Source organism: Lates calcarifer, linkage group LG13, assembly GCF_001640805.2.
Source record: "Lates calcarifer isolate ASB-BC8 linkage group LG13, TLL_Latcal_v3, whole genome shotgun sequence".
NCBI lineage: Eukaryota > Metazoa > Chordata > Actinopteri > Centropomidae > Lates > Lates calcarifer.
The window spans coordinates 11,551,813-11,577,767 of NC_066845.1; the positions used below are offsets into that span (position 1 = coordinate 11,551,813).

Consider the following 25,955-nt stretch of genomic DNA (forward strand, 5'->3'; position numbering starts at 1 on the left):
TCCCTCCCCCCCTCAAGATCACAATCTGACCAGAGCACTGGAAGGTGTATGAATCTGGCACGTTCGCCAGCAGCGTCTGACCTTTGTGTTTGATATGATGGAAGTAGTGTGAGCTAAAGCTACACTGCAAGATACAAGGGTGTAGGCGTAGGCGTGGGTGTGGAGCAGAGAGACAAGTCATGGGGTCATGTGTCCTTTTTTCTCTTTTACAACCACAGCCCCCCCTCCCCGCCTGCATCTCCAGCTGTGATGCAACATGCTATAAAACAAACTGGATTGTTGCACTTCCTAAAGCTTTCTCTTTACTGGGTACTAAATCAGCCTCAGAGAGGACAGGGGCAATCTGTTTTACTCTGGAGTGTGAGATTCATACAGATAAAATACAGTTTATCAGTTTTATTGCAACCATTTAATCCATTAACTTAAATTTAAATCTCGTGCTCTGCCTTGTCTCAGTCATTACGCATGTTTAAACTTATAGGTCCACAATGGAAAACGCTACTGAATTACTAGAATAACTCCTTAACCTTACTGATTCTGCTGATTGACTAATGGGGCATTTATGGCATTCTAAGGAATCACAGCAGTGGGTGTCATTGTGTCATTGTTTTCTTTAAGTGTACTTTCTCAGTAAAAAGGGAAATGTGGTGATTTCACAAACAAAATTCTGTTTACTCATCATGGGAAGTACTATTCAGAAAGTCAAACAAAATGGATAGGAAATGTATTCACACGCATGTGAATGTTTTCTCCTCAGCTGTGTTCGGTTCGTACCTGCGTCCTGACCTGGTCCCTGCCAACCCGTCGTTCTACGAGGGCTCCTCCATGGGCACCATCTCCACCTCCTCCATCTTTGTCAATGTGGACAACCAAACAGAGGAGAGGTACGGTGTCCACTTGTTTTCCCTTTTTTAACTCTTGTCTGGCTGCTCTCATTGTATCATGACACTCCTGAGTTGATTTAGGGAGTAGATTGTGTTGGTTATCTCCTTAAAACCATGATGCAAGGTTCCTGTAAACAGTGTGGCCTTGAGGACAAAAAGGAAGCCATGTAAAATTTGCCACGCCCAACACACACCCCCACCTTATTGTCACCTGTGTGCTTACGTCACATGGTCTTATTGGTGACATGCGTCATTGAACAGGTGACTAAGCTGTCTTGGCAACATGTATCCAATGCACATGCACACACCTCCTACACAACATAGGGACAGCACAGGCAAAGGACGAGTGGTGTGATGGTGGGTACAGTTAGTCACTTTCATTTACAGGACGGTGTGAAGGAAATGCTGTGGATATTTAGCATAATTTTTTTTATTTTTATGGTACAGCTTGAGCAATAGGTGAATATCTTTATTTTAGGTATTACCTCATTATATTTCAAAATCTGATCAACTGGCACTGTACATTATAAAAAGTTTTAGATTAGCTGGTTTTATTACACCCATATTTCATTTTTTCCCACTTCACTACATCATCTGGCTTTTAGTAAAAGACACTTACTAGATGCTTCTGAACCCTTCGCCCTCTGCCCTCTTTGTGTTTTCCATCTTTCACCTCTCCTCCTGTCCGGCAGTGTCAGGTTCAGCTTGCCTTCTGAGGCTCCATTGTGCGACTCGTCCGGTCTTGTCCCCCGATCAGTCACCTGCTGCTGCCCTGACATTGTTCTGTCAACTGTTTTCATAAATATTTAAACAAGCGGCTTTGACATGGTCTTACTTGGTGCCATTATGCGGCAGAAAAGGCTGTGACAAAGGAGGACAAGCAGTGCAATGGACACTGTATATCCACCGACAGTAATCCCTGTCTGACAGCTGGTTTGTCTGTTGCAGTGGTAGCACCTTGTGTTGGGAGGTTTGCAGGAACAGGACTGCTCTAAAACAAAGTGGTTGTTTGCCTCTTGCTTTAGCTATCTGCCTCTCTAACTGTACATCACTGCTGCCCTCTCTACCTGGCTTTCAGACGACTTTGAACACAGCAAGTGGTCAGTCACATGTCATAACAGAGTAAAAACACATTCCTGAATTTATCATGGAGTCACCTGATTTACATATAAGGAAAACAGCACTTGTTGCCCCCTGGTGGCTGAAAGTTGCACTACAACCCCAGCTACATTTAAAGCCGTATATTTGATTCACATGCTGATGCAGTCTAACACTGATCTGTATTTTCATTACTGAAGTACATTAGTGTTATGCTTTTTACTTAGTGTGAGTTTTCCACATTTCCAACTCCCAGTAATTTAGAATTTAGTAGTTTGGGTTTTGTGTCTTGGAGGGCCTCTTCTGTGTACTTGCAGGACAGGCCCCTGCTCATTATCATCATTGTAGCTCACAGTGCATTTCTACCCCCAAGCTGAAACCAAAATTATTAAAATTTAATTTGTTCTTATCTTTTATGGTATGTGTGATCATTTGCAGTTCATATTCTCCCACCAAGGGTCTCATTTTGTACTTAGTCACTGTGGTCAAATCAGGACAGCCATGAGGAGGTTTTGTTCATTTCCTGTGTGACATTTCTGAAACTATGAGCCTCTCAGCTGAGGCCTCCACTGGCCCGACACCAGACAGGTTTCACCATCCTGTTCACAGTCGGTTCATCTCTTTGATGTCTCTGCAATAGTGTGTGATTTGTTTCCGGAGAGAGCGTGTTTTTCGTCAGTTTTCAAGCACTGTTTATACAGCTGCTTTACTTAAACTGCCTTTCACCCAGACAGTAAACTCTTAGGGCTGTCTGCGACGTCGGTTAATATGAAAATATCTTTTTCTGTCTCAGAGATGACGTAGCATCCAGCTCCACGTTTACCCTGGAGGACAGCGCTATCTGCCTCACCTCCGAGCAGAGCACTATGGATGTGGACATAGACCGTGACGACGGATCTGTTCTCGACGTGTACTTGGTGAGCTGTTCATCCGTCTGTTATTTTAGGTAACCATCACGCAAAACTACATTAATAATCCTTTCTCTCTTCTCTTCTCTCCTGCAGTGAAAAGAGCAGCTTTTCACCCTTCATTTCCTCCTGCCAATTCATAAGACAATCGCCGCACTCCATTGGACAGGCCAGGCTGGCCTTAAACTCCACTTCCAGTGCTGCTAGATCCATGTTGCCACTTGTGTTGCCAAGACAGAAAGAGACTGAAACTCTCCATTGGTTAAAGGACTAAAAGAAGACGCAAACAAAGTCACAGCGACAGACACACTGCAGGAACCATGTGACATATCATGTGATGTGATGAACATCCAGCTGAACTGAGTGTCGCTTTTTAGAGCATATGTCAATGCAGTGCCATTAAGTTTTATACATGTATCCTGTTTTCATGGCCTACACAAAGATCTTAACATTTACTATATATACATAGGAGGAGAGGCTACATACAAATCATACATTTCTTTAAATGTTTTTTTTTTTTTTTTTGCTGACCAGAGAGAAAAGAAAGACACTTTCAAAGCCTGCAACTGCATTAGTTGCAGATCAGATGAGAAATGTTTACAGTGAATTCATGATGGCATCTTCGTCCCCAATAAAGGGGGATGTGACAGTCACACAAAAAGGACACAAGCCAACTTGTAGCCACAGCCAACACGGATAAGGAAAAGACTCATACAAACAGACTTGATTCTGAAGCTACCGAGGCCAAACACAGACCATGACGTGGTTACTTTTTTCTGACTGGGGCCGCTATTTGTGCTGCCCTGATGCAAACCCGAAGCCCTGGCGGAGAGCTGCTGTAAAGCAAAGTGAGAAAAGACAGTTACTGGCTCTTGGATGAAGCACAGAGCGGAGGGACAATGCACTCGCTCTTCATAAAAAGGCACTTTTGACATTGGTTATGATTACTGTAAGAAATATTTTTCTCTGAGGACATTGCTTAGGTGGGTGGGCTACCTGACATAAGCACAGATTTGGATGTGTGTGAATATGCACTTTTTTTTCCTCCTCCTCTTTCTACTCTACAAATGCACACCTCTGTAAGTCATTGATACTACATGTACAGAGACAATGAAGGAACATTGTAGATCATTTTTGATGTGGAGCTACTAGTTTTGTGAGGTTTGCGTCATGACTGAAGATGCTTTTACTCAGGATATCCTTTGATACTGAATAAGTGTGTCCTCTTCAAGAAGTTATGAGACATGCATCCTACACTTAGAAGCTGTCTTAATACCTCTTCATCCAGACCATATCCAACTATAAATGTTGAATTTCACGATTCACACGTCAGTTGAGACTATAATTTATGTAAATCTCAATATTTTACCATCTGCTGAGAAAAACACTTTAATCGCTGAATGTAAAGACAATGCATATTTATATATATATAGAAGAGACTCCTATAAATAAACTGCTAAAATTCAGTGTCTACTTCTGTTTAGCAACTTTTGCATCTGAAGCAATGCTTTTACTACATTTAACATTATCTCTTTGCATATCACTGCTGTGTTTGTTTGCATTATTTATTACGTTTGTTAGATTTTACAGAAACTACTGGTGGACTTTCTCAGTTCTCTTGTGTAACAATTTTAATTTACAGAACATTGTCAAATTGCATTACATTTAGTGCAAATAATAACACTTCTGATGTACAACTTAGAAATATACAAAGTGTGTAGATTACTGACAAAATATCAAAATTAAAAACACTAAATGCATTCTTCAGCTGACATTGCTCATAGATCTAGCTCTTGTAATCATCAGCAAAAAACTATTATCCAGATCTTTCCTAACCTCTGACCGAAAAAAATCTGATGGTTACATTTCTTAAGCATGCAGATCTACTGATTGCAAAACTCCCAAGTTTTGATGGCATTAAACACAACCTAGAGTAAATGTAAATCTTGAGGTAAGGTGATGTGAAATGCTGACCCTCCCTCCCACCCCAGCTTCATTTCAGTGTTGATAAATGCACATCTGGTGGCTGTACAGTAGAGAAAGCCAGGATATTTTTTTTTAGGGTTCATCCTGGTGTCTAAGGCATTCTAGGGGTAGTTTATCAGTCAAAAGGCAGGAGACCACTGCACTGTAGTGTGGCATGTGAAATGTAATATTAGAGTACAACTGAGAATGTAGGGAGTAGAGGATATCCTACTCAGCATTTTACAACTTTACCTTATCCTGCAGAGTAGCAGCAGGACTAATTTACAAACTTCACTCAAGAATGGACTGATTTTTTTTTTTTAGTCTAACTGGGGGCTGAAAATGGTGAAAAACAATCTAGGGTGTTGTGAAATGTATCCACTCATCTCTCAGTGAAAGAGAGGATCCTTCTTTCGATCAGTCACTATGGCTGGTCATTTGTAAATCTCTGTCAGACACTGTGTGTGACATGGAGATTCATGACAGGCACACACTCATAATAGACTGCAACTTAGCACCTATAGACCACAGTCAACTACATCATAGTTATCCAATTACTAATTATCAGCTTAACTATGTCAAAAAATATTGTTCAACATGAGTTAATTAGACATAGAAAATGCTCTTCATCTCCCACTTCAGGTTTCCTTGGCCCATTACAGTCATCAAATTCAAGCGTTTAACAGTCAATTCACATTTCTAACATTGGTAAACTAACTGAAAACTTAATTTGTTTTCTCTGTACAATACATTGTGTCCATGGTGCTCTCTGAAAGCTACTTTATAACAATCTAGAAATATAAAGATTTCAAAGCTTTAGGCTCTGACCCTCCATCAAACTGCAAGGAGAGTCATCACTAGAGGGACAGGAGAAGGCAAGAAAGAGGAGACACTGTACCACACCTCATTAACGCTTTTCCTGTCAACATCTACTTTTCCTCACTCATGGTAGTTACTTTAGCAGCAGCAAAACAAGTAGCTGTAATACTAGTGATTAAAGCAAACCCAAAAAAGTCAAGAAGTATGTAATCATAAGAAATGTACAAAACAATTTACAAAAAAAAAAAAAAAAAAAAAAAAAATCGGTAACAACAATTCAAAAACCACATAGGAAACTCTTGAATTTACATACAAATGTACCCATGACCAAGAAGATGGTGTTAAGCCATTACAATGTGGCTGGAATGAGAACCACTGATAGATTAAAGCTGTAAAACCAGTCTCCTCTACAAGCAGGCACACTGTGGATGATATGGTGTCCTGGATGTAGTGGTCTGACAACACGTTCTAACGTCTGGGTCATGTAGTCATCGAGAGCCTGTTCAACACTGAACGATCTAGTTTCGCCATCAGGCAAACCTCAGCTCTTCGCAAGCCTGAAACAAGTAGGAAGTTTAAAAGTCAGGACAGCGAAGCTGAATTAATGACAGATTGTAAGCAGCTGTTGACTTTTTCATGATTCAAAATTAGAGATAAAAGCACCAGCCAGGAGATATCCTGTCCATTGAGAGTGTTCTACATCAGTTCCAAAACAAGATGAGTTCTTGGTTACCTCAGAAGAGGATGGGTTTCCCAGCAGTTTTCTCCTGAACGTAGGAAGTGAAGCGTTTGAGGAACTTGGGATACTCTCTCTTGGCCACTGCTCTGAGGACTGAGGCTGGAGCCCAGCCACCAGGGTTTACTGCAGCCACACACAGGAAAAATTATCAGGGAACATAATTAGGAAACTGTGTGTACGTGCTAACTTACAATAAACCTATTAGTCAGGAACTCATGTTGTACTGCTTCAGTACACAGACGGCGGTCTAGGGTGCCCTCTAGTGAGAGGCTAAGGATGTCAATTTTTTTTTCAAATGAACTCCCATGACCTGCCCAGCTTCTTTAACAATAAACTGGCTCAGGATTCCTTCTGCAGCGCTGTTTTATGTCACATTCTCCTCGTCTACAGGAAGTCAGGGGAGGGGGAGACACTGTGCAAGTCTGACATTTCAGAGACACAAGCACACAGATTGTCTAACTCCAGTGTCAACCACCAGCTTTGCTGAGGCCAATTACCAGGAAAAGGTTTTTCTTTTAATAGTGTGGTCTGTTTATAGACAAGAAATAACAGTTTTCTCCAATTGAGCATTTACAGTAGGTTGGATGTTAATATTAAGGTGATAGGTAGATTAATAGACTGATGATGATAGAATGGCTTTGGTTTGTTGGCTGCGGGTCTCTGTCTATGGTGTAAACACTGAGGCTGGAGAGGCACTTACCATTGGCAACGTAGGTGATCTTGCAAAGGATGTTGTCTCTGCTGATCTCTTTATCACCCTCTGGCGGGCTCACCAGCGTTTGGCAGATCATGGCAACATTGATTTTGGCACGAACACACCGGTTTGTGGGCTGAAAGTAAAACAAAAACAAAATGTAAACAACCCCCGAGCTGCCACAAATCTCACTGTAGCAGAGTGACTGAAGTGAAGAGGTCTAAAACTATTCTTTTTTCTATTTACATTGACACTGCAAACAAAACCTTGTTTGACTGAGGGGCATTTGTAGAAATACTGGTGTAATGACTCATGAATTTTTCCATTTAATCACAGCACTTTTGACAGTGCTAAAATATATATTTCGACCCTCTAGACGCTCACTAGCAGTCTTGCATGGTAAGAACAGATGTAATGCAGTCTTCTTACAGGGGCATTGTTGTGGTCCACAGAGAAGTTGCAGACCAGCCATGTATCTGGATCATTTTCGTTTGTTGCCATGATCTTCCTAATGGCTGACAGATAGAGCACATCTCTCTGAGAGGCAGGCCACACTCTCTGAAACACAACAAGAGGCATTCAGGTGGCAATCAAACAATATTCACGCTCAAACATGCAACACGGTTCAGCAACATCTATAAACCACCATGAAGGTCAACTTACCTTGTGCGTCTGATAAACAATGATGGCATTCTCTGAGAGCTTTTCCACAACGTTGAAATTTTCAATGGTGGCTGAGGGAGGAAGTGTTCAGTCAGGTCACAACATTAAAACAGAGTAAGTGCTGATATGATGGCCACTCCAGAAATGGTGAACTTACTCTCCCAGTCCATTCGGACATCTGTGTCCCAGAAGTAGTGGCAGACCTCGTGTCCCGTCACCCCCTTTACAGAATGTGTGGCTTTTAGAGGATCCAGGACGATGCCGTTCTCCTCCACCTCTCTCCTGTACACCTGTTCCAGTGCAGAGTGTGAGACACAACAAATCAGCAAGGTAAACATATTCACAACCTCACTACAAAACATATCTTGAGGGGTCCTCTTAATTTTAGCACCGACTGATAACTTCAGCTATTTTTTCCTATTTGAAAAACATGTGAAATTTCTTCCTATTGGAATGCGTGGAGCTGACTGGTGTAAAATAACTTAGGGGACTTACTAATCTACCTTATCTAAGTAAAATTTTAAAGTACTGATGACTTATTTTATGGATTTATTTTTCCACTGTGACACAGATACTTTTAGCAGATACATTTTCCCTGCTTCTGCTCTGTTGCTGCTTCTACTGCAGCCAAAGTGCCTTTAAATAGGTGAATGAGATTTAAATATTCACAGCTAAGGGAAATGATTCATAGGTATCTTCGCTCCTCTATACTCACCTTCATCTCCCCTTCTTCTATTACCAGCTGCCAGTTGGCATCTCCGCCCACATCCTGAAGAGAATAAGTCATATGATTCTGCACCATCTCCTCCACCTGAGAGACAGACAGATATTTATTTAATTCAAATATTACTGAGTCTTTTACTGTTCTTTACCTGCCTGTTTGAGGACATGGTTTGAAGCAGGTCGTAGCTTGGGGGAAAAGAAGAATATATTGTATTAGGGCTGCTGCGCTCAAGTTTAATGATTTACAGTCTTGAGCAATGAACACACACATAGCACCTGTGCTGGTAAGAAAAAACTATTCTCTTTCAAAATGTTAGGAATTTTTCAAGCAAATACATTAGCCACTGAACAGTAACCAAATAAATATTTAGTACATGATCCTGCTCTGGGGGTGTTTAATTGTGAATAATGCGTTAAAAGAACACACTGCATAGCCAGTCTGGATTCATGCCTGTGGATGCTGTGGAAGACAAATTGGTGTGAGGAAAAGAGGTGGAAATGAAGATGTTTCACTAGATTCCAGTCATGCAGCACTAGACTTCTATCAGTGGAAAGATGACAAATGTTACGTAATGAAAACAATCTGTTAGTCACTCCAGACATTTCATTTCAATTTTGTCCAGGAAAGTTTCTTAGTCTCGGTACATCACATAACACTTAAATTCCATTGATTTTGGTGTAAAAACATACTATAACATGCTAGTCAAAGCGCACTAAAAGTCTGTGAGATGCTGGAGAGATTGGTTAGTAGACATTCTCTCGCTATCTACTCATGCTCTCCCTGTCTGCGGTGAAAAAGCAGTGGGCGTCTGTCACCCCCCCCCCCCCCCCCCCCCCCGCAGATACAGGTGCTCTCTGACCTAATACAGTACCTGAGTGCTGAATCTGTGAATGTCATCCAAAGCACTGACGAGCTCAGTAGAGGACAGGGAAGAAGAATGGCTATGGAGCTGCGCAGCAGAAAGAGGGTTTGAAAGAGAAAGAAATGAGAAACAAAGCTGAAAGAGGCGCCGCTGCAGCAGACCAAAGCACACAATCACAACCTGCTCAAGTAGCATTTCATATGAGGACATTATGTAAGCTCTCAAAATATGGCAATAAGAATTAACGGATTCTGTGTGTGAACAGATTATGTTCAGATCGCATGCAGCTGTAAGCTTCAAACAGGAGAGATGAGTAATTGAACAGAGGAGAAACCTGTAGCCATAAATCAGACAGAGGTAGGATGGAATTAAGGTGTACATTAAAGAGAGTATCAGAAATGTGGTGACCACCTTGTTGGCAAATCGGTGTGTACCAATGGCAGAGTAGGCGTCAAGAGAAACCGAAGAAGAGGAAGTATTCCTGGTCTTCTCTGATTGGCACTAAAGGACACACAGTAGGAGTCTGGTAAGACAGAGATTAAGAAGACACACACTGGACTACAGGGACAGGCTAAATCTCTATGTAATGTATGTAACTATGACTAAGTTATTTGTCAAGAGATTTTCAATATGCCTCCTACATTGAATGTATAATTGTTTCTAGGTCCAAACTGTACAGCATTTTTTATTGTGCAAAATAGAGTATTCTATTATCTACCCCCTGTCTCACCCCCTCCCCCTTTGCTCTCTCTTTCTCAACCCAACCGGTCGAGGTAGATGGCCGCCCATCCTGAGACTGGGTCTGCTTGAGGTTTCTGCCTCTTAAAAGGAAGTTTTTCTTTGCCACTGTTGCCTTGCGTTTGCTCATAGTGGGAATTGTTTGGTCTCTCTCTGTAAATATAACAATATAAAGAGTACAGTCTAGACCTGCTCTATATGAAAAGCGCCTTGAGATAACTTCTGTTGTGATTGGGCGCTATATAAATAACACTGAATTGAACTGAAGCAAATTTAAATCTTTATCATACCTGCTCCTCTATCTTGTCTTGTCTGTCCAGCGCTGCTTCCACCGCATCAAAGAACTCGTCTTCATTGATTAGACTGTTTGGCCCCTCCTGCGATGAGGCAACAACAAACAAATGCTCTGAGATTAACGGGAATCCTGTTAGAACATGCCTGACCATGGTGCAAAATGATAAAAATGCTCATGTTGGAAACCATGGAACAAAGTCAAGCCATTGTTTTGCTGTGGTTTATTGAGGTATTTCAACTACATTTAGTTTATCTAATTTAATCTTGCCTCATAGTCTGGGCCTCCATAGTGTGACTTTTTCTTCAGTTCATGCACAGCAGACTTGTAGGCATCTTCTACTCTCCTCCTCTTCTCCAGCTCCTGAACACACAGACAGAGCAGTGCAGATTGGTCAGTGTGACTGTGTTTAAACAATAAATGATAGGGATAGCATGTAAACAGAAAGGCCAAGTAAAACATCTGTGTTGCATTTAAAGGACATCTGCTAATCCTTTACATTCAGACAACAAACAACAGGATTTTAGAGTGAGAGAGAGAGACAACATCCTTGAAGCGGACAAACCCACCACATCTTTCGACTGTGTGCGCATTCAAACAGGTTTTACCTACTGTCTCGTTCCCTCCCAGAGGCAACTAAACACACCTCACACAAATGAAATAGAAACAACAGACTGCTGCTATACAATGGAGATCTTAAGTCCAGTATTAGAGCTACTGTATTCACCATGTACTAAATAAAAGCACAGGAACCAGCCGAATCATCTGGTGTCTTTGTGCCAGCAAATGAATCAAGAAACATTTGCTCTGTGGACTTAGCTCTGCTGAACCCACTCAACAACTCTGCACAAAAACAGTTCATATTCCACTCAATTTATCCACACTGGACCAAGAGAAAACAAGCAAATTGAAGCAATTATTGTTAAAAACTATACTGTAGTGTAAAAGAACAGTGCCCTCCAGAAAACACTTAGTGGGGAGAAACCAGACAGAAAGACACAAACAAACAAAGTGTACAGGAAGGTGTGGACATATAACACTTGCCACAAAATAATAGACAGACAGACAGACTGATAGACAGACAGAGACCTACTGTAAAGAAGAGGCTGCCTGTCTGTAGAGGTATCCACCTCTGTGTCTGGTATTTGAGCAGCTCTGTGCCCCTTTGTAGCGAAGGCTTCCATAAACTGCACCTTGAAGTGCGAGTCGTCATTTTCTAATTTACTTGCTGTCTTGAGTCTGAGCAGGTGTGTCTTGTTTCTTCGAGAGCGTAGTCTGTAACTATCTCTGTTTCCCTACTCCACATTGGCAGCTAAAATTCACACACACATAACTAAACACAGATAAGAGTGAGGTAGTTTCGCTTGAGCAGTCTAACTAACTGAAAGAACTTCCCGGCTTTTGTGAGTTTTAGGGTTGGGCAGCATGCCTTTACACACAGAGAAAAAAAAGGAAAGAAACTGGTTTGACAACATCAGCTGTGCTGATCAGGATGTAAGCATGTGCAGCTCTAAAGAGCATACCTTTAAAGATACAGACCACTCTCTAGATAAAACTAAATCAATGAATGGAAGTGTGTTATGGGAACTCCCATCGCTCACGATCAAAAAATAAAAGGGTTAAATCTCCTTATGGGCAACAGGTGCATTTGTGCTTCTGGTAAGCAAGTCTGACTATTGCAAAATTGATTTGTTCATATAGTCATTAATGTTACATTTTAGTACTAAGCACAGATTCTCATTTTTCACCACCACCGTACTTTACATTTTACAACTGGCATTTGGACAGAGAGCTATATTGTGAAATGTCTTGCTAAAGGCACCTTCCATTGAGGCCAAGTGTCATTTCTCACAAAAATGTATTGAAAGTAACAGAGTAATAAACTGCTTTGCACAATATAATTTGCTTCACAGAACAGATATGAACAATATGAAAACACATAAATCAGGAACAAATAAAGACCTAAACACACACCTCTATCAGATCCTCCATAACAAAGGAAGAGTTAAAGAATAAGGAATTGCAGAAGCAGATCTGATCTGCATTCCTAGGAATCAGGGCTTGTCTAACCTGTTCATTAATAGAGCTAGTGTATTTTACATGTAAATCAATATCAGAGCAATCTCCAGAAAATCACCCTCTAATATTTCCAAAACAACCACTGTACATTTTTAACAGTAAATTTCCCATCAACATGACTATTTTACATACTACATTCACAGCTAGACATGAGCAGCAGTGTGTTGCATCACAACTTCATCACCTGCAGAGCCCAAAACATTGAACTCTTGGTCATAATAACCACCTACTTAAAGACAATGAAAGGCAAGAATTTGCCCCTCAGTCTGTGACACTTCCACACAGCATTGCCTGCTGACACGCCCCCTCAGGAAACTGCCTATTATTTGCGTGACACTTCACACACTCTGTGTGACATTTATTTTATTCACTGTGTGTAGACCAAGACCAGACCTTGTCCAATCTCTTCTGCCAGCTGTCCTCTCGTTTGACCATCAGCTCGATGCAGTGGGACAAGGTAGAGAGGATTCCTGCTGTTGTGGCCTTGAAGGTGATGGCCTCACCCTTAAAGTCTATCCCATTGATACCTTTGGGACTGGCAGGGGAAAACACTGGCACAGACAGACACAAAAAATGTAACAAATTAAAAACAGACATTCTAGCTTTTCATATTTGAAATAAATAAGCTATTACCAGTCCAAGCAACCAACATTTATTTTTTCCCAAATATTTGCAAATGAAGCAATGAATGGTTGGACAGTATCTGCAAGCAAACTCACATTTCTCTTTGCTGCCATTGTTGTTGTGATTATATTCACCGTCAGATCTTGTAGTGGCAGGAAAGTCATCTTCGTCCTCCTCTACTACTGGTAAGAAAACAACAGCAATTTTAAATCTATCTACTATCCATACATTTGGTTAACCACTGTATAAAATACCTAAACATATTGCTAAGAGTATATCATTAAACATTTTCAAATCTATTCAACAGGACTAGTAAGCATTGCAACTTTTTCTTAATTGGACATTTGTAGATGACACAACCCAAAATTCCTAGCAAAAAAAGAAGCACAAATCACATTAAACTACATTTTCGTTAAACCTATATAAGAGACCAAGTTCAATATGAAAGTGATTTTGAAGGCTACAGAAAGGTACTGCCTCAGAGATTAAACAAGCCACAAAGTGCCCTGAAAGTGGATATTGATTTTTGTTTCCTTTCTCAATGAGTCTTACCAACCACCCTCCTTCAATTCTCATACTACATGAACCAAGTAAAGAGGCTTCCCATCTATAAATTCTTTCCTCTGCCAGTAAACATCAAGACTAATTCCTCCTTGCCATTTCCACACTGCTCTGAATATCAAGTGTGTTTTGTCTAAAGAGAGACAATTTAAAACAAATAAAATAAACAAGTAAAACTTATTTAAACTAAATCTCTGACAAGATATAAAGGAACATTAACAGTGTATTTGTACCACTCATTACCTCTGTCTCTCTGAAATTCATCTTTGGAGACAGCATCAGCACAGGAGTCAAAGTATTTCTGCAGGGTGTCTACTTGTCTGCACAGAATGTCCCGAAAGGTTTCCATTTCGGCTAGCTTCTCACGCAGCCTGTGCCCCTTCTGTGCGGAGAGGAACAGAAGTACAGAGACGACAAAAAAAAGAAAATTAGAGAAAGGGCAGTCAGAAGAAAGAGTTATTTCAGTTTTGTTGTCTCAACCATACGGCAATGATTTAAAGGTCATTGTAAGAAATAAACACAAAATGTTAATTGTTAACACTAATGCAGAAATGTTGCAAGCATAGCCTGCATGTCTATCAACATTTTTCGACAGCAGACATGTGTGGCAACATGTTTTTTTTTTTTTACCTTGAAGGAGGATGTGGATGTGGCAGACAAGGCACTGGCTGCGGAGGTGAGGGACAACATGGAACCATGACGCCTCAGACTAGTTTCTGAACCATAACCAGACTCGGCCTGCGACCCAGAAAAGAGACAAAGGGAGAGAATAGAGGAAAGACGTGTGATGAAGAAGACAGGTAAAGATAAGAGGAAAACAGAAGAGAACAGTATGGAGAAAAGAGAAGCAAAGAGGAGGGAAAAGAAGATCAGTACGTGCATTAAACACATTGAACAATCTGCCATATGATAAGACAGTCTGCTGCTCATCAAAACTAGACAGGCAAAGAAAAGGGAAATTAATTCCTAGCAGTTGGCAGCATTGAGTAATGCTCATCTGAACAAGAGCAGGGCCTACACCTACACAGACACAACAGTCAGTTTAAAGGGACTGGGGCTGAAAAATAAGATGCAAGCATCAACCCAGCCAATAGACCTAATACTATGTTGTTGAGGAACAGTGGAAATAAAGTACACTATATTGCAGAGTGGACAGATCTGGGCTTGACTGGGATTTTCTAGAGGAAAATACTATATTAGGACATACAGTGTACTGATAGATATATGACAAGACATTAGGGAGTGGCAGTGACTGCATTTGTTCCAATAGCCAACTTATGACTAGGCCATGCCTGGGACCGCTAACTCAGCAAGTGACAGAATTTTAATACATGCTGTATGTGTATGCACACCCAGCCAACACAAGAAAAATATTTTTGTTTGTCTCACATGCAGTTGTTAACTGTTATCCACTACATAAGAGAGAGACAACAAAAATATTAGAGCTCCACAATTAAACTCATAAGCTTGGTCATCCAGTACTGTGGAGCCAGTGTGACAGACTAAAGTAATTGCAATTCTTTTACACGTCAGTTAGGACCCTAGCATGGCTGGTGGTATGTTTTATGAGTCTGATTTTATTTGACTGGGTATAGTGCCTAATTTTCCTATTAATTATTCAATTAACAAGAGACTATAAGTGATTCTTGTTGGATGACGAGGTATTTTTTAAGAACAGTGAGCAAACAGAGGAGTGAGTCAGGTGACAAACTCGAGAGGGAGCACACATACATTCCTCTGCTAGGTGATTTTATGACACAACGAGGTGCTAAGAATTTACAATGAGTGTTAGTGAACAGATAGTGAGCTCAGTTGTAGACTGTTTCAGACCAGGCCATTAGATAAAAGTCTCCATGTTTGCCGTTTAAGTATATTTTTACATTTGTGGCTCAGGTCAAGAGCCGTTCACCTACACCTAGGACAACAACAAACATATTTTGGGTAGGGAGGACAGGTAGTTTGAAAGAGGAGTGAAGAAAGCAACGTTTAAGTAAAAGAAATCATCCCTCAACTGAGGAGGAGGTCTATGACACCACTTATCCCCCACCCACAGTGCTGTCCTTTTATCCCCATCTAGGAGATTTAGCGGGTTTTCACACCAGGGACCTGGACCTGGATCAGTGTACACTTGACCCTAAAGTGCAGTCCGTCTGATTAGTGTGAACACTGTGTTCTGCACCCAGGCGCATATCAGTGAACTGTGCTTGAAAAGGTGGTCTCAAGCACAGTTCATATGTACTTGTATGGTTCATATCAGGCATGAAAACAACTGTAACAGTTGTAACAAGCAGACAGGTATTTAGAATGTGTAGTGCAGCGTAATGTCTTCTTCCTTCTGTTTATTGGCAGATCACACACCAGCCATATTGCCACCTACTCTGTACTATTTACTTTGTGCAAATACACAAGTGTATTTGGGTATGGAACAGCAATACTAATGTCAAAGCTGACCAGTGGAGGAGTGGAGAAGAGGGGATCGTACCCAATACGAAAACACCCATAATAACCATTCACACTTGGCCTCAGGCTCCAACGACTTTAACGATTGTCTTCACAACAGCTACAAACACTAATGAACCAAGTGAAATCAACAGCGTTGATAACTACCCCACAGAGGTGAAATACCTGTGACTCCCCACCAGTCAGAAGTGCAGAAGCCTGAGGAAGTGAAACATCTTAAGGTATCGACAACTCTGGGACATTTGGTATATTCATAGAAGACACACATAAGGTAGTGGAAAAATACCAAGAGCAACCATTCAATAAAATCAAAGCCTGAAAAATTACCTTACCAAAGTTACCAATGAGAGTCTTCACTTAAGAGCCACTACAGCACAATTTAAAAACACCTGTATGAAATAGAGAGTTTTATTGTCTAAAGACTGACTATGTGTGGATATTTGCAGGTAAAAGACTCTGGAAGCCAAAGTCAAAGTGGATTACTGTCAGTTTAAAACATACAGGTTATTGACAGGCTGAACTGTGAGTGGCTGTAACATAAAGCAGAATTTAAAAAAAGAGAGAGAGAAAAAAGCTACAAACAGTACAGCAAGTGGCAGAGCTGAGTGCCAGGATAATTTTGAATTTCAAATGGAAGTCAATGGTAGTTGACATGTTGACTTGTGTTCTGAAAATTGCTTCAGCTGCAGCGTGTTATCACTGATGGGTCCACAAATACTAATGTTTTCATTCCTACACGGCCACTGGAATTTTCTTTCTTAACTGCTTTCTTAATTTATTTAACACTCAGATTCAAACTATATCATCCTCAGTGTTAGTATAATCTATGTTTCCTGCTACAAGAAGTCCTTTTACAAACACAAAAGACATATTTGTATTCATTAGTTGTTGACACAGACAATATTTCATACAGCTGAGAATGACAGCTCAGTAGCTACATGGATAAATAAACCTTTGACAAAAAGTAGCGTTAAGGACTATGAGCTGTTCTTGTAACACTGTTGGGATCTGATCTGATGATTTATTTGATCAGACTAAAATATTGTGTAGGATGGGTTTCTGAAGTCATTATCACTTTTTTGACAGTTTGGGCAAAGACCATGAGGCAAAGCAATGCACCACAATAAAGCAATGAAGACCAATCTGTGACAACCCAGGAGAGAGCCATCTTTATGCACCCGGTCAGCTGCATGACACAGCCATGCAAACTAAACACCCACTCATTCACAACACATGAAATTGCATCTTGTGCCTACAGCTTTGTGATGGTAATGAGATGAGTGTACAGTTAAAGACCATAGCAACCACCACTGAGTACTGCTACACATCTGATTGGGAAATTACCTCTCATTAAAAATGCTGGTAGTCCAGCTTACAGCCATGCAGCATAAGATTAATTTACAAAAACAGTGACTGATTTCTTCCATTTCTTACATGCAGTGGAGTTCAATGGTAAATCTAGCCCAACATTGCTTTGAATATGAAAAACTGCACGCATGCAAAAACAAAATAATATTTTATTCACTGAATGGATGATGGCAAATGTACAGTAGTCATTCATGTCACAACACTGGCATACTATTCAAAAGACTTCAGTGATAAGTGACAGTGAGAAAGCAGCATGCCAACATGCTATAAGCCCACCATTCGGCCATTCCAACAGCCAAAGCAGAGCAGGACACTGCTGCAGTCCCGGCAGTTTGCTGGCCCAAACATGGCCCAGACGCTCCCCCAATACTCCCAATGTTCTGACAATTCAGTGGCTTAAATCCAGTATTCCCGCTTCTCTGGACACACCTCATTGACAGACAAAAGGGAAGAGGAGGAGGTGGAGAAGAGAAGAAAAGCCATAGAGGCTCCGCTTAGCTCATCAAGTAAAAGAGAGCAGCAATAATAGGAAAAAAGAGAGAAGAGGAAAAAGTAGTCAATGGCTCCATAGCAGACAGAGAAGAGGCAGACACTGGCTGCTCCATGAAGCAGAAGAGACGGGTTGAGCCGAGGAAGAGTCTTGTAATTTCCTCGGCAGAGCGAGGCAGGTCTGCTCTCAGTCACTTCCTCTGCAGACACACACATGCACTCAAAGACACACACATACGTGCACTAAACTTGTGCTATCAACAGAACACACACCCTGATATGTGAAACCTTTTTATCTTGTCCATCTTTATGTCCAGCACCCGTCACTGAGCAAGCAGCTGTGACTGTGTGTGTTTGCATGGAAGAGAGAGAGCGAGAGAGGGGTAAAAATGAAGGGTGCATGCATGTATGCATTAGGGAGAGAGCAAGAGAGACGAGGGCTGTCCGGAGCTGTTTGTGTGATAAACTGCTGAAGTACCTAATGGGTGGGCGAGTGAAGCAGCCAACTGTACATTGTGGCAGAGAGAAAGAAAGAAAGAAAGAAAGAGAAAGAGAGAAAGATAGAAAGAGAGAGAGAGAGAGAGACAGAGTGTGGGAGGCAGGGAAGAACATTTGTCTGGATCTTCTGTGTTACTTCTAGCTACCTAACTCTCCTTTCATCCCTTCTCACTCTGATTTGCTGATTTCCCCTGGTGAGGTCTTATCTGGACCAGTAGCTCTCAGACTGTGCCAACAACCAGCCTGACGAACTCGTGTAAAAGCTGCTAAGAAAATACAAGGGGTTTTCCCCATTCCCTCCTATATCTCCCCCTCTGAATCTGACAGAATGGAACAGTCTTCTCAGTATGATCAATGTGTCCCTCTTGATTTTTGTTGCTGTGCGAATGGGTGATTAAAAAAATGCATTATTCATCAAGAGCTGCACTTAACGTCCCTACAGTTAGCACGACTTTTCCCACCACCGACACAAACACACCCACACATAAAAACACAAATGGACTTGCACAAAAACTGCTTTTCTTCTCTCAACAATAACTGCCTAATATTGTAATAGGGATATGCAAATAATAGTTATTTGCCTTTGCAAAGTGTCTCATAAGAGGCATTTAAAAGGTGTAATTATGGCTTGTTCAACCCATATTAAACCACATTTAGAGCTGTTAGAAACAGAGATAAACCAAGCTTCAGCCACGTGGGGTATATAACACTGGCAAAAACATGCAACCCCTCCGACATCTAAAAACATTTTAAAAAGTTAAATGTTACATAATTTCTACCTGAATTAACTAGGCAGGGCTTTACTAGAGGAGGCTGAACATTAAACTGCATGCTTAATACTTTAGGAGGGTCAGGTTTAAGGTTTAATCACTAGTAAGAAACCAGGATTATGATTTAAAATACATTCATTTTCATCATACTAATGGACAGATGCTCTGTGTATGAATGTGTGTGTTTTACTGTCACCAGTTCTTCTGTGATGAGATTATTTTCAGCATTGGAAATGGAAAAGAAAACTACATAAACATATTTATTTAGCAATGTTTGCCGAACATGTAGTGTGTAAACAAAATAGCAGAAAAGTGACACTATCCTCAGGAAGGCTACACTGGTTCATGTCCTGGTGGGCCCTGACACAAAGATCAAAAGCAGAGAGCAAGTGAACATCACATAGTGAAAGTCCTTCTTTGTCCAGTTGGGAGCAGTGCTGACACACTCACCGACAGCAGTGCTGCAGGTAGTGCTGCATCAAGCTTACTGAGGTTACTGAAGGTTACAGTCCAGACATAACCCTGAAATACTCTCATGCAGTTGTTAATGGACTAGAGACCTGCGGTCACTTGCACTCAATTGACATTGCCAACACCCTGCAACCATCCATAGCACCATTTTTGTAGAGAAGCAGGAGTAATGAAAGTTCACAGAATAGTGATTATTTTTTCAAGGGTGGTGCGTTTACGGTGGTCTCTTGGCTACAATGTTTTTATGTTGCAAACAGGAGCAAGACAAGTGATTAAATTACATAATTCAGATCACTTGTTTCTGACTCTTTCACACAGACATTTCACCAGAATTCCCTGACAACACACAATGATTAATTGTTTTTCCACAAATGCAATAAAACCACACTGATTTGTTCTTGTTTAGTCTACATACTGTCTGTCTAAGTATTTTAAACATTGGAAATCAATAAAAACTTAACACAACAACAACAAACAAAACGTAAACTGATGGTTAGCTAGCTGAATACTTAGGGCATACTAATGCAAGCTTAACAACAAGTGCAGTTAAGTGTATTTGGCTGTGTCAGCTAGTTTAGAAAAGATTACAGCATCATCTATTGCACAAGTAATGCACTAGTTTATATTCTATATCCTGACAAAACAAGAATGAACAAATGCAGATATTTTAGTCATATTTTTTTAAATAACTGTACATGATGTGGTTGTGAAAAAACTTTCAGCCTTTGTCTCAGTGTTGCCACATTATGTTTATTATACAGTTGGCATCCAAAACCACGTCTTTACCTCAACATATTTAAGACATGTGATCTTTGCGTAATAATGTTTGCAGCAACCAAGTGCATTACAGATCCCTAATAAACTCCTGAATGAAAGCCATAGCCCAGACTAATAGGTTACCCACACAGTGCGTGCATAAACCTAAATACAACCTTTGACACACAAACTATCTGAACCACAGCACCTCTCAAATAAGCCACGACAACATATTCAACCTGCTTTACAACCCTTATGTTGAGAAACCATGCATCATTAACTAGATGTCCTTGTGGAGTGAGCAGCTGCTTGGTATCTGGTGACAGAGGATACCCCCACCTCAACACCTCACTCCTCAGATTCCTCACATTCCCAGGGTAAAGGGCTCTGTGTGTGTGTCTGTCCAGCCACACCCAGCTCACTGAACAAAACAGATAACAGGCTCTCTGTTCCGTAAAACACCCTGACCAAAAATTGAACCTGAATACCTGAAATATGTGAATAATGCAGAAAAACAATGTTTTCACTGGGCAATTAGGCAAGCCAAGAAAGAGCTTAATATTTACTACAGCTTAAAGAACTGACAAAATATGGCTTAAGGAAATTTGTTCTGATTCTTGACAAACAACAAGCAAATGAGAAAATCTCTTAGTACCACAGGGACTGGTTTCAGGAGCCTCTGTAGTATTAATGAATCTTTCAAGGTAATGCTGCTGATGTGCTTGCAGGTAGGCAAAATTCTCATAATAACTTGACCACAACAAAGTCTACATGACAAGCAAACCAAGGTGTTAAAAAAAAAAACAGGAAAGATCCAGTCTCTGTTGAGGAGATAGAAACGTGCACTACTCACCTTGTGAAGCTCTATCGACTCAATCCACTGGAGTCTGTGCTCAGGATCTTCAGCTCTGAGGTACCAAACACTGTCGTTCACGCTGATGTCAAAACGACACTCGTCAAACTCATGTGGCTGCACAGAAAGAAGAAAGGAATCATGAATAGTTATGTGGCAGACTGCATGAGTCATGTCAGGAAATACTATAACCAAAAGCAAATTTATCTATTTGAATAGTAAAATACAAAAACTCAAACTAACATTTTTCCATAGTTCAATGTAATCACTGAGGAATAGGAGAAAAGAAATCCTGCTCTAATGCCTCTACAAGTTGCCTGTCCGTTTATGACAGTGGCTGACTTGCAATGACATTTTCTGGATACATATGGATTCAATCAGCCACAGAAAAGCCTCTGCCACACAATAAACAGGAATTTTAATTAGAAACTTATGTATTATGTCTAAAGGCACAACCCTAAACAACCGCAGCGGAGCTGTGAAAAAAAACAAAACAAAACAAACAAAAAAAAACAGATATTCTTCCAGTATGGCTTTGTCTGATCCTGGGCCATCAGGACCTTTCCCTCTACTGTTAGGCCAAATCAGTTATTTTACTTCCCTATTCTACAGTGCACCCCACCTGGCTCCAGCTACTGACCGGCACCCAAATATGTGCACCAAAGAATTCCCTCGTTTCCCCTGACACTGGAATTTCACTGCTGCACTCAGCTGAGGAGAGATCTGCTCTGCAAAGGTTCCTAATAAGAAATAAGACACAGTTGACTTGAATCTCCTCCCAGTTTTTCTCCTCGGTAGCACCAGGACTACAGCTGCTCTGTCAGCTGACATAACCTCACGTTGTCTAAGATTAATTAGATTTGCTGAATGATGCTCATGTGCTGCTTTATTTGCTGCCACTAACAACAGCAACATACACTCCAACTCTGAGCACAAACTGTCAGCCTGCTTAACTTTATGCAGCATTGTTTTAACACTTTATCATTGGTATTACATTTTACAAGTTGCATTTCTAGGATACTGATGGGGACGAGTGGTTTTCTCTGGCCCTTAAATTATTTCTATTACAGTCAGACAACCTCAGAGAAAAAGTCTCCATTCAGGCAGGTGTAACATAAAAAATGCCCTTCAGTTTCAAAATTTCACTCTAAGGAGGGCATGCAACGGTAACTTCAAGTGCATCCAACCATGATGCCATTACTGGTTAGAGAAATCCAGTCTATCTTACTGTGCTGTATCAGTCACGACCCATAAACCTCTGCTTTACAATCCAGTTTATACCTCTTTCATTCTGCCTGGAATGTTCCCTTTCCCCTTGCGTAAGCAGTACTGTACATTCATGCTGCACTGGCTTTTTTCCTTGTGTAGGACTATGGCATCTTCAGTATTAGCAATGAGGAGGTTATCAGTTGAGCACTGATAGTCACAGTTCACAGAAGAGACAGCTGCGTTTTTTCTTCTATTATCTTTCTTTAAACAAATGTGTGCATACATGTTTGCATTTTAAATAAAATTAAATCTAATCCAATAAATATAAACATTACTATAATTCATACATAATTCTATGTGTGTTTGCAAAGATAACTGACTGGAAAGAGCCTGAACTGATGTGAGCTTTTGATAATGTATCTATGACATATTGTATCTATGACAGGAATTTTCAGACAGTAACATTTCCTGCACATGTTGCCTCTGTACGAGGACAGTCTGGTGTCTGCAGTTTCACTATTCGTAACAGACTGATGTTAGACAAGAAGAGAAGCAGAGGCATATTTCTGCATTCCTGACTCCTCATACCCCGGTCTCCTTGGACGGCACTGCTTTAGATATTTAGGAAGAAGGGAGTGGCAGTAAGAAGTGGCTGTGTGGGTCGTATTACTCTAATTATTAGTGAGCATGTATGATTAAACTGTGTACACTCTTAGTTAGCTTACCATAACAGAATTACAGAACACTCTGAATGTCGTGTAGAGTTCCATTCAGCTCTGCACAAACACAGGAATGCCCACTCGAATGACTACTCTCACTACAGTAAACTAACTGTAACCTTTTATGGTATGTTTTTAATACGGTTTTGAGTCATATAATCCTATTCTACAAATCACAGCAAAACCATTTGTTTGGCCTCTGTACTTGGTGGCGGCAAGCTCAGAGAAAACAGTGAATATTTAACCAGGGTGTGGGATTTCAGCTTATCTCACCAACAGGAGGCCTGCATAGGGAGAATATCTCTACAGTATGTGGTTACCGCTTACATTTTAACCATAGGGAATGCCAGTTTTGGGTAGCCTTTGCAATAACTGCCACAGGGGAAGATGCATGGGAGTGTGCTCAAAGGACTTCTGGAGCAAGAATGCCTTTGTCTCCTAAAATATAGGTCTCAGTCCTATCTGTGATCTTAGTAACACCCTCATTACTGGTTAATGTTTACTTTTTTATCTTTGAGGAACGTGGATTGAAGGAATAAAAGTTCAAGTCCATACTAATGACAGGGAGAGACAGGATCAAAACATTGTGACTTCCTTGAGAGGTAACCCTACTCCTGACCCTCCCATCTTCTGAGCCCTTTCTCAATGAAATGATGAACAAGTGCCAAGCTCTTTCTGCTTTCTATCTGTGCATTAGACATCAGAGGAGTAATGCTCCTTCCTCAACACATAGTAAATACTTACTGTGATGACAGCCTTGCTGAGGCACAAAGACCCCCTACAGCCGTACTCCCGTTCATCCTGTGACTTGTAATAGCTCAAAGTATTGTTTTTCAACACGACCCATCGGTCCTGCCATCCGTGTATGTAATTTGTCCACTGCAAACACACAAGAGGTACAAGACAAACAGTTAGCTACACTTTGCAATCAACAGACCCTATGCCAAAACGATGTGCTTGCAGTCACAGCACGTTAGTAATGTCCACCTTGCTCTCAGACTAGTAGTATGTTATTAAGACACCTGAGCTACAAGTTATGTCTGCAACATAAAACATTCAAAGTAATTCACTTAACGTTACCTTGCTCAAAATGCCTCCGAGCTCCACAGGCTGCCCAGATTCCGGATCCACATCCTCATCCGAACCGGACGATGAACTCTTCTCCGACATTTAAATCCAAGCTTCAAAGAAAACTTGACAATGATTTTATCGACGGAGCCACGTAGCTGCACGCTAGCTACTGGATTAGTTATCAGTGCAAACGCGTCACTGTCTAACCTGCTGACAGCTTCTTTTAACTTAGCCTTAACGCCAGCGAAATAACGTTAATTAAGCATTAACTGAGTGTACAAAAACATCACCTGGGTAGCGTAATTTATCTTCAGTCGTTTGACAGACTTCAACCAAGATAGCTCGTCTTGTAGAAAGCTATTCTGGAGGTGACAGCTGAGTCTCAACTTCTCGGTTTTGCGGGCTTTGTTTTGAAACTGACGTCGAATACCAATGAGACTAGCTAGTTAGCGTTAGCTGTCAAACGACGCAACTAGCTAACATTAACTTAACCAGCAACTTATGAGTGTTCTCGTTAGCTCTCTTAGCTGCAGTCGATAAGCTACTCACAAGAATGAACGATAAAGAAGGCCTTACTGTTTGTGCTGTACCTCAACTTCTGTCTACAACTGACGAGCAACGAGCTGTATCGTTGCTGTAGTTCCGCAGTTAAGTTAGCCGTAGCGGAGGACTGACTAGCCTGTCTTCATTCAGGTCCGGGGGTAGGGGGGGAGGTGAGCTACGGCCACGCTTTACTGTGTACCTACAGAAAGCGGCGTCAAGCTAAGTACAGTAACAGCTATACCGGAAGTCTCACATATCTGCCTTCAAATTAAAGGCATTACTTTTTCATGTCGTCATTGCGGTGCCACAGACACCGTGACAAAAATCAGGGCAATATAATTTTCATCGGCAACGTATTACTCCGTAAATATACATACGTACATTACAGATGTTTTGTGTCTGAAATACTATGTAACATTTACTTACACGCGTGTACCTTGAAAGAAAAAATACCGGAAATTATCATTCTATTTTGACTAACTTAGATTTTGAAGACTGCTGAATCGTTATGAATGTATTGTAGCTAAAACAAAATTTCAACAACGGTAATGAGTACATTTGTCACTGATCCAGTTTTGTTCGTATATTTTTTCCTGTAGGAATACTGGAGCTGCTGTAGATCGTCATGCTTTAAACTATGCCATAGATTACATTTCACAGTCATTTTTGTGCTCAGTTTTCTTGCAGTGGCCTACTTTCTCTGAGTATACTGTGTACCTGAGACACACTGATGACGCCTCGGTAAAAGGTTCACGGAGTTCACTTCATATCAGAAATTATCACTAACTTCATATAAAGGAAGGAAACTTCCTAAGGTCTATTCTCAAGGTAAAATGAAATAAGTAATCATCACAATCATCTGAAGATTTAAATGAAACACGTGATTCCTTTTTTTCTCCAAATAGCGTTTTTAAAATAAACTTGTTTTATAGCAATATACCATGACTCTTTATAACCACAAGAGGCTGCTGTAGGGCAACAAGATTCTCTCTTTCTTCTAAATCTAGGTTGATGTCAACTACAAAAGGATCCTCTTAATTTTTGTTTCATGATTGTTCCATGCTTACATCGGTTTCACACATCAAAAATGATCTGGAG

The 25,955-nt window shown here is 40.8% G+C and overlaps 2 protein-coding genes across 7 annotated transcripts in view; one reads left to right on the top strand and one right to left on the bottom strand.

The window, feature by feature from the left end:
- Positions 1–4,356, top strand: part of pip5k1bb (phosphatidylinositol-4-phosphate 5-kinase, type I, beta b) — a 33,263-nt gene extending 28,907 nt beyond the window's left edge. For both annotated transcript variants that reach the window (XM_018668999.2, XM_018669000.2), the window contains exons 13-15: positions 758–884; positions 2,776–2,899; positions 2,987–4,356. In XM_018668999.2, the coding sequence (XP_018524515.1) occupies positions 758–884; positions 2,776–2,899; positions 2,987–2,989 (254 nt within the window). In that variant the 3' untranslated portion in view covers positions 2,990–4,356. The remainder of the gene's footprint in view (positions 1–757; positions 885–2,775; positions 2,900–2,986) is intronic.
- Positions 4,357–4,503: 147 nt separating this feature from the next.
- On the bottom strand, positions 4,504–25,056 carry cert1 (ceramide transporter 1). Of its 5 annotated transcripts, XM_018668992.2 has the most exons (19): positions 24,891–25,056; positions 24,324–24,424; positions 23,988–24,122; positions 21,316–21,432; positions 14,281–14,388; positions 13,894–14,032; positions 13,185–13,271; positions 12,859–13,016; positions 10,657–10,749; positions 10,385–10,471; positions 9,768–9,857; positions 9,366–9,443; positions 8,486–8,581; positions 7,928–8,060; positions 7,771–7,841; positions 7,537–7,665; positions 7,114–7,243; positions 6,408–6,536; positions 4,504–6,231 (listed from the first exon to the last, which is right to left on the bottom strand). In XM_018668992.2, the coding sequence occupies exons 2-18, from the start codon at positions 24,411–24,413 to the stop codon at positions 6,409–6,411; spliced, it is 1,869 nt and encodes a 622-aa protein (XP_018524508.1). In that variant the 5' UTR covers positions 24,414–24,424; positions 24,891–25,056; the 3' UTR covers positions 4,504–6,231; position 6,408. The 5 variants fall into 5 exon arrangements, with proteins under 5 accessions (XP_018524508.1, XP_018524509.1, XP_018524514.1 ...); XM_018668993.2 differs by having other exon boundaries at positions 13,185–13,268; positions 24,324–25,056; XM_018668998.2 differs by lacking the exon at positions 9,366–9,443 and having other exon boundaries at positions 13,185–13,268; positions 24,324–25,054.
- Between the last annotated feature and the right edge of the window lie 899 nt (positions 25,057–25,955).

Excerpts from the sequence above, each read along its gene's own strand:
- cert1 (XM_018668992.2), bottom strand. The coding sequence starts at position 24,413 with ATGTCGGAGAAGAGTTCATCGTCCGGTTCGGATGAGGATGTGGATCCG. Across the intron at positions 24,123-24,323 it reads TCGGAGGCATTTTGAGCAAG|TGGACAAATTACATACACGG; the intron begins GTAACGTTAAGT and ends GTGTGTTTGCAG. Across the intron at positions 7,842-7,927 it reads TGTCCGAATGGACTGGGAGA|CCACCATTGAAAATTTCAAC; the intron begins GTAAGTTCACCA and ends TTCCTCCCTCAG.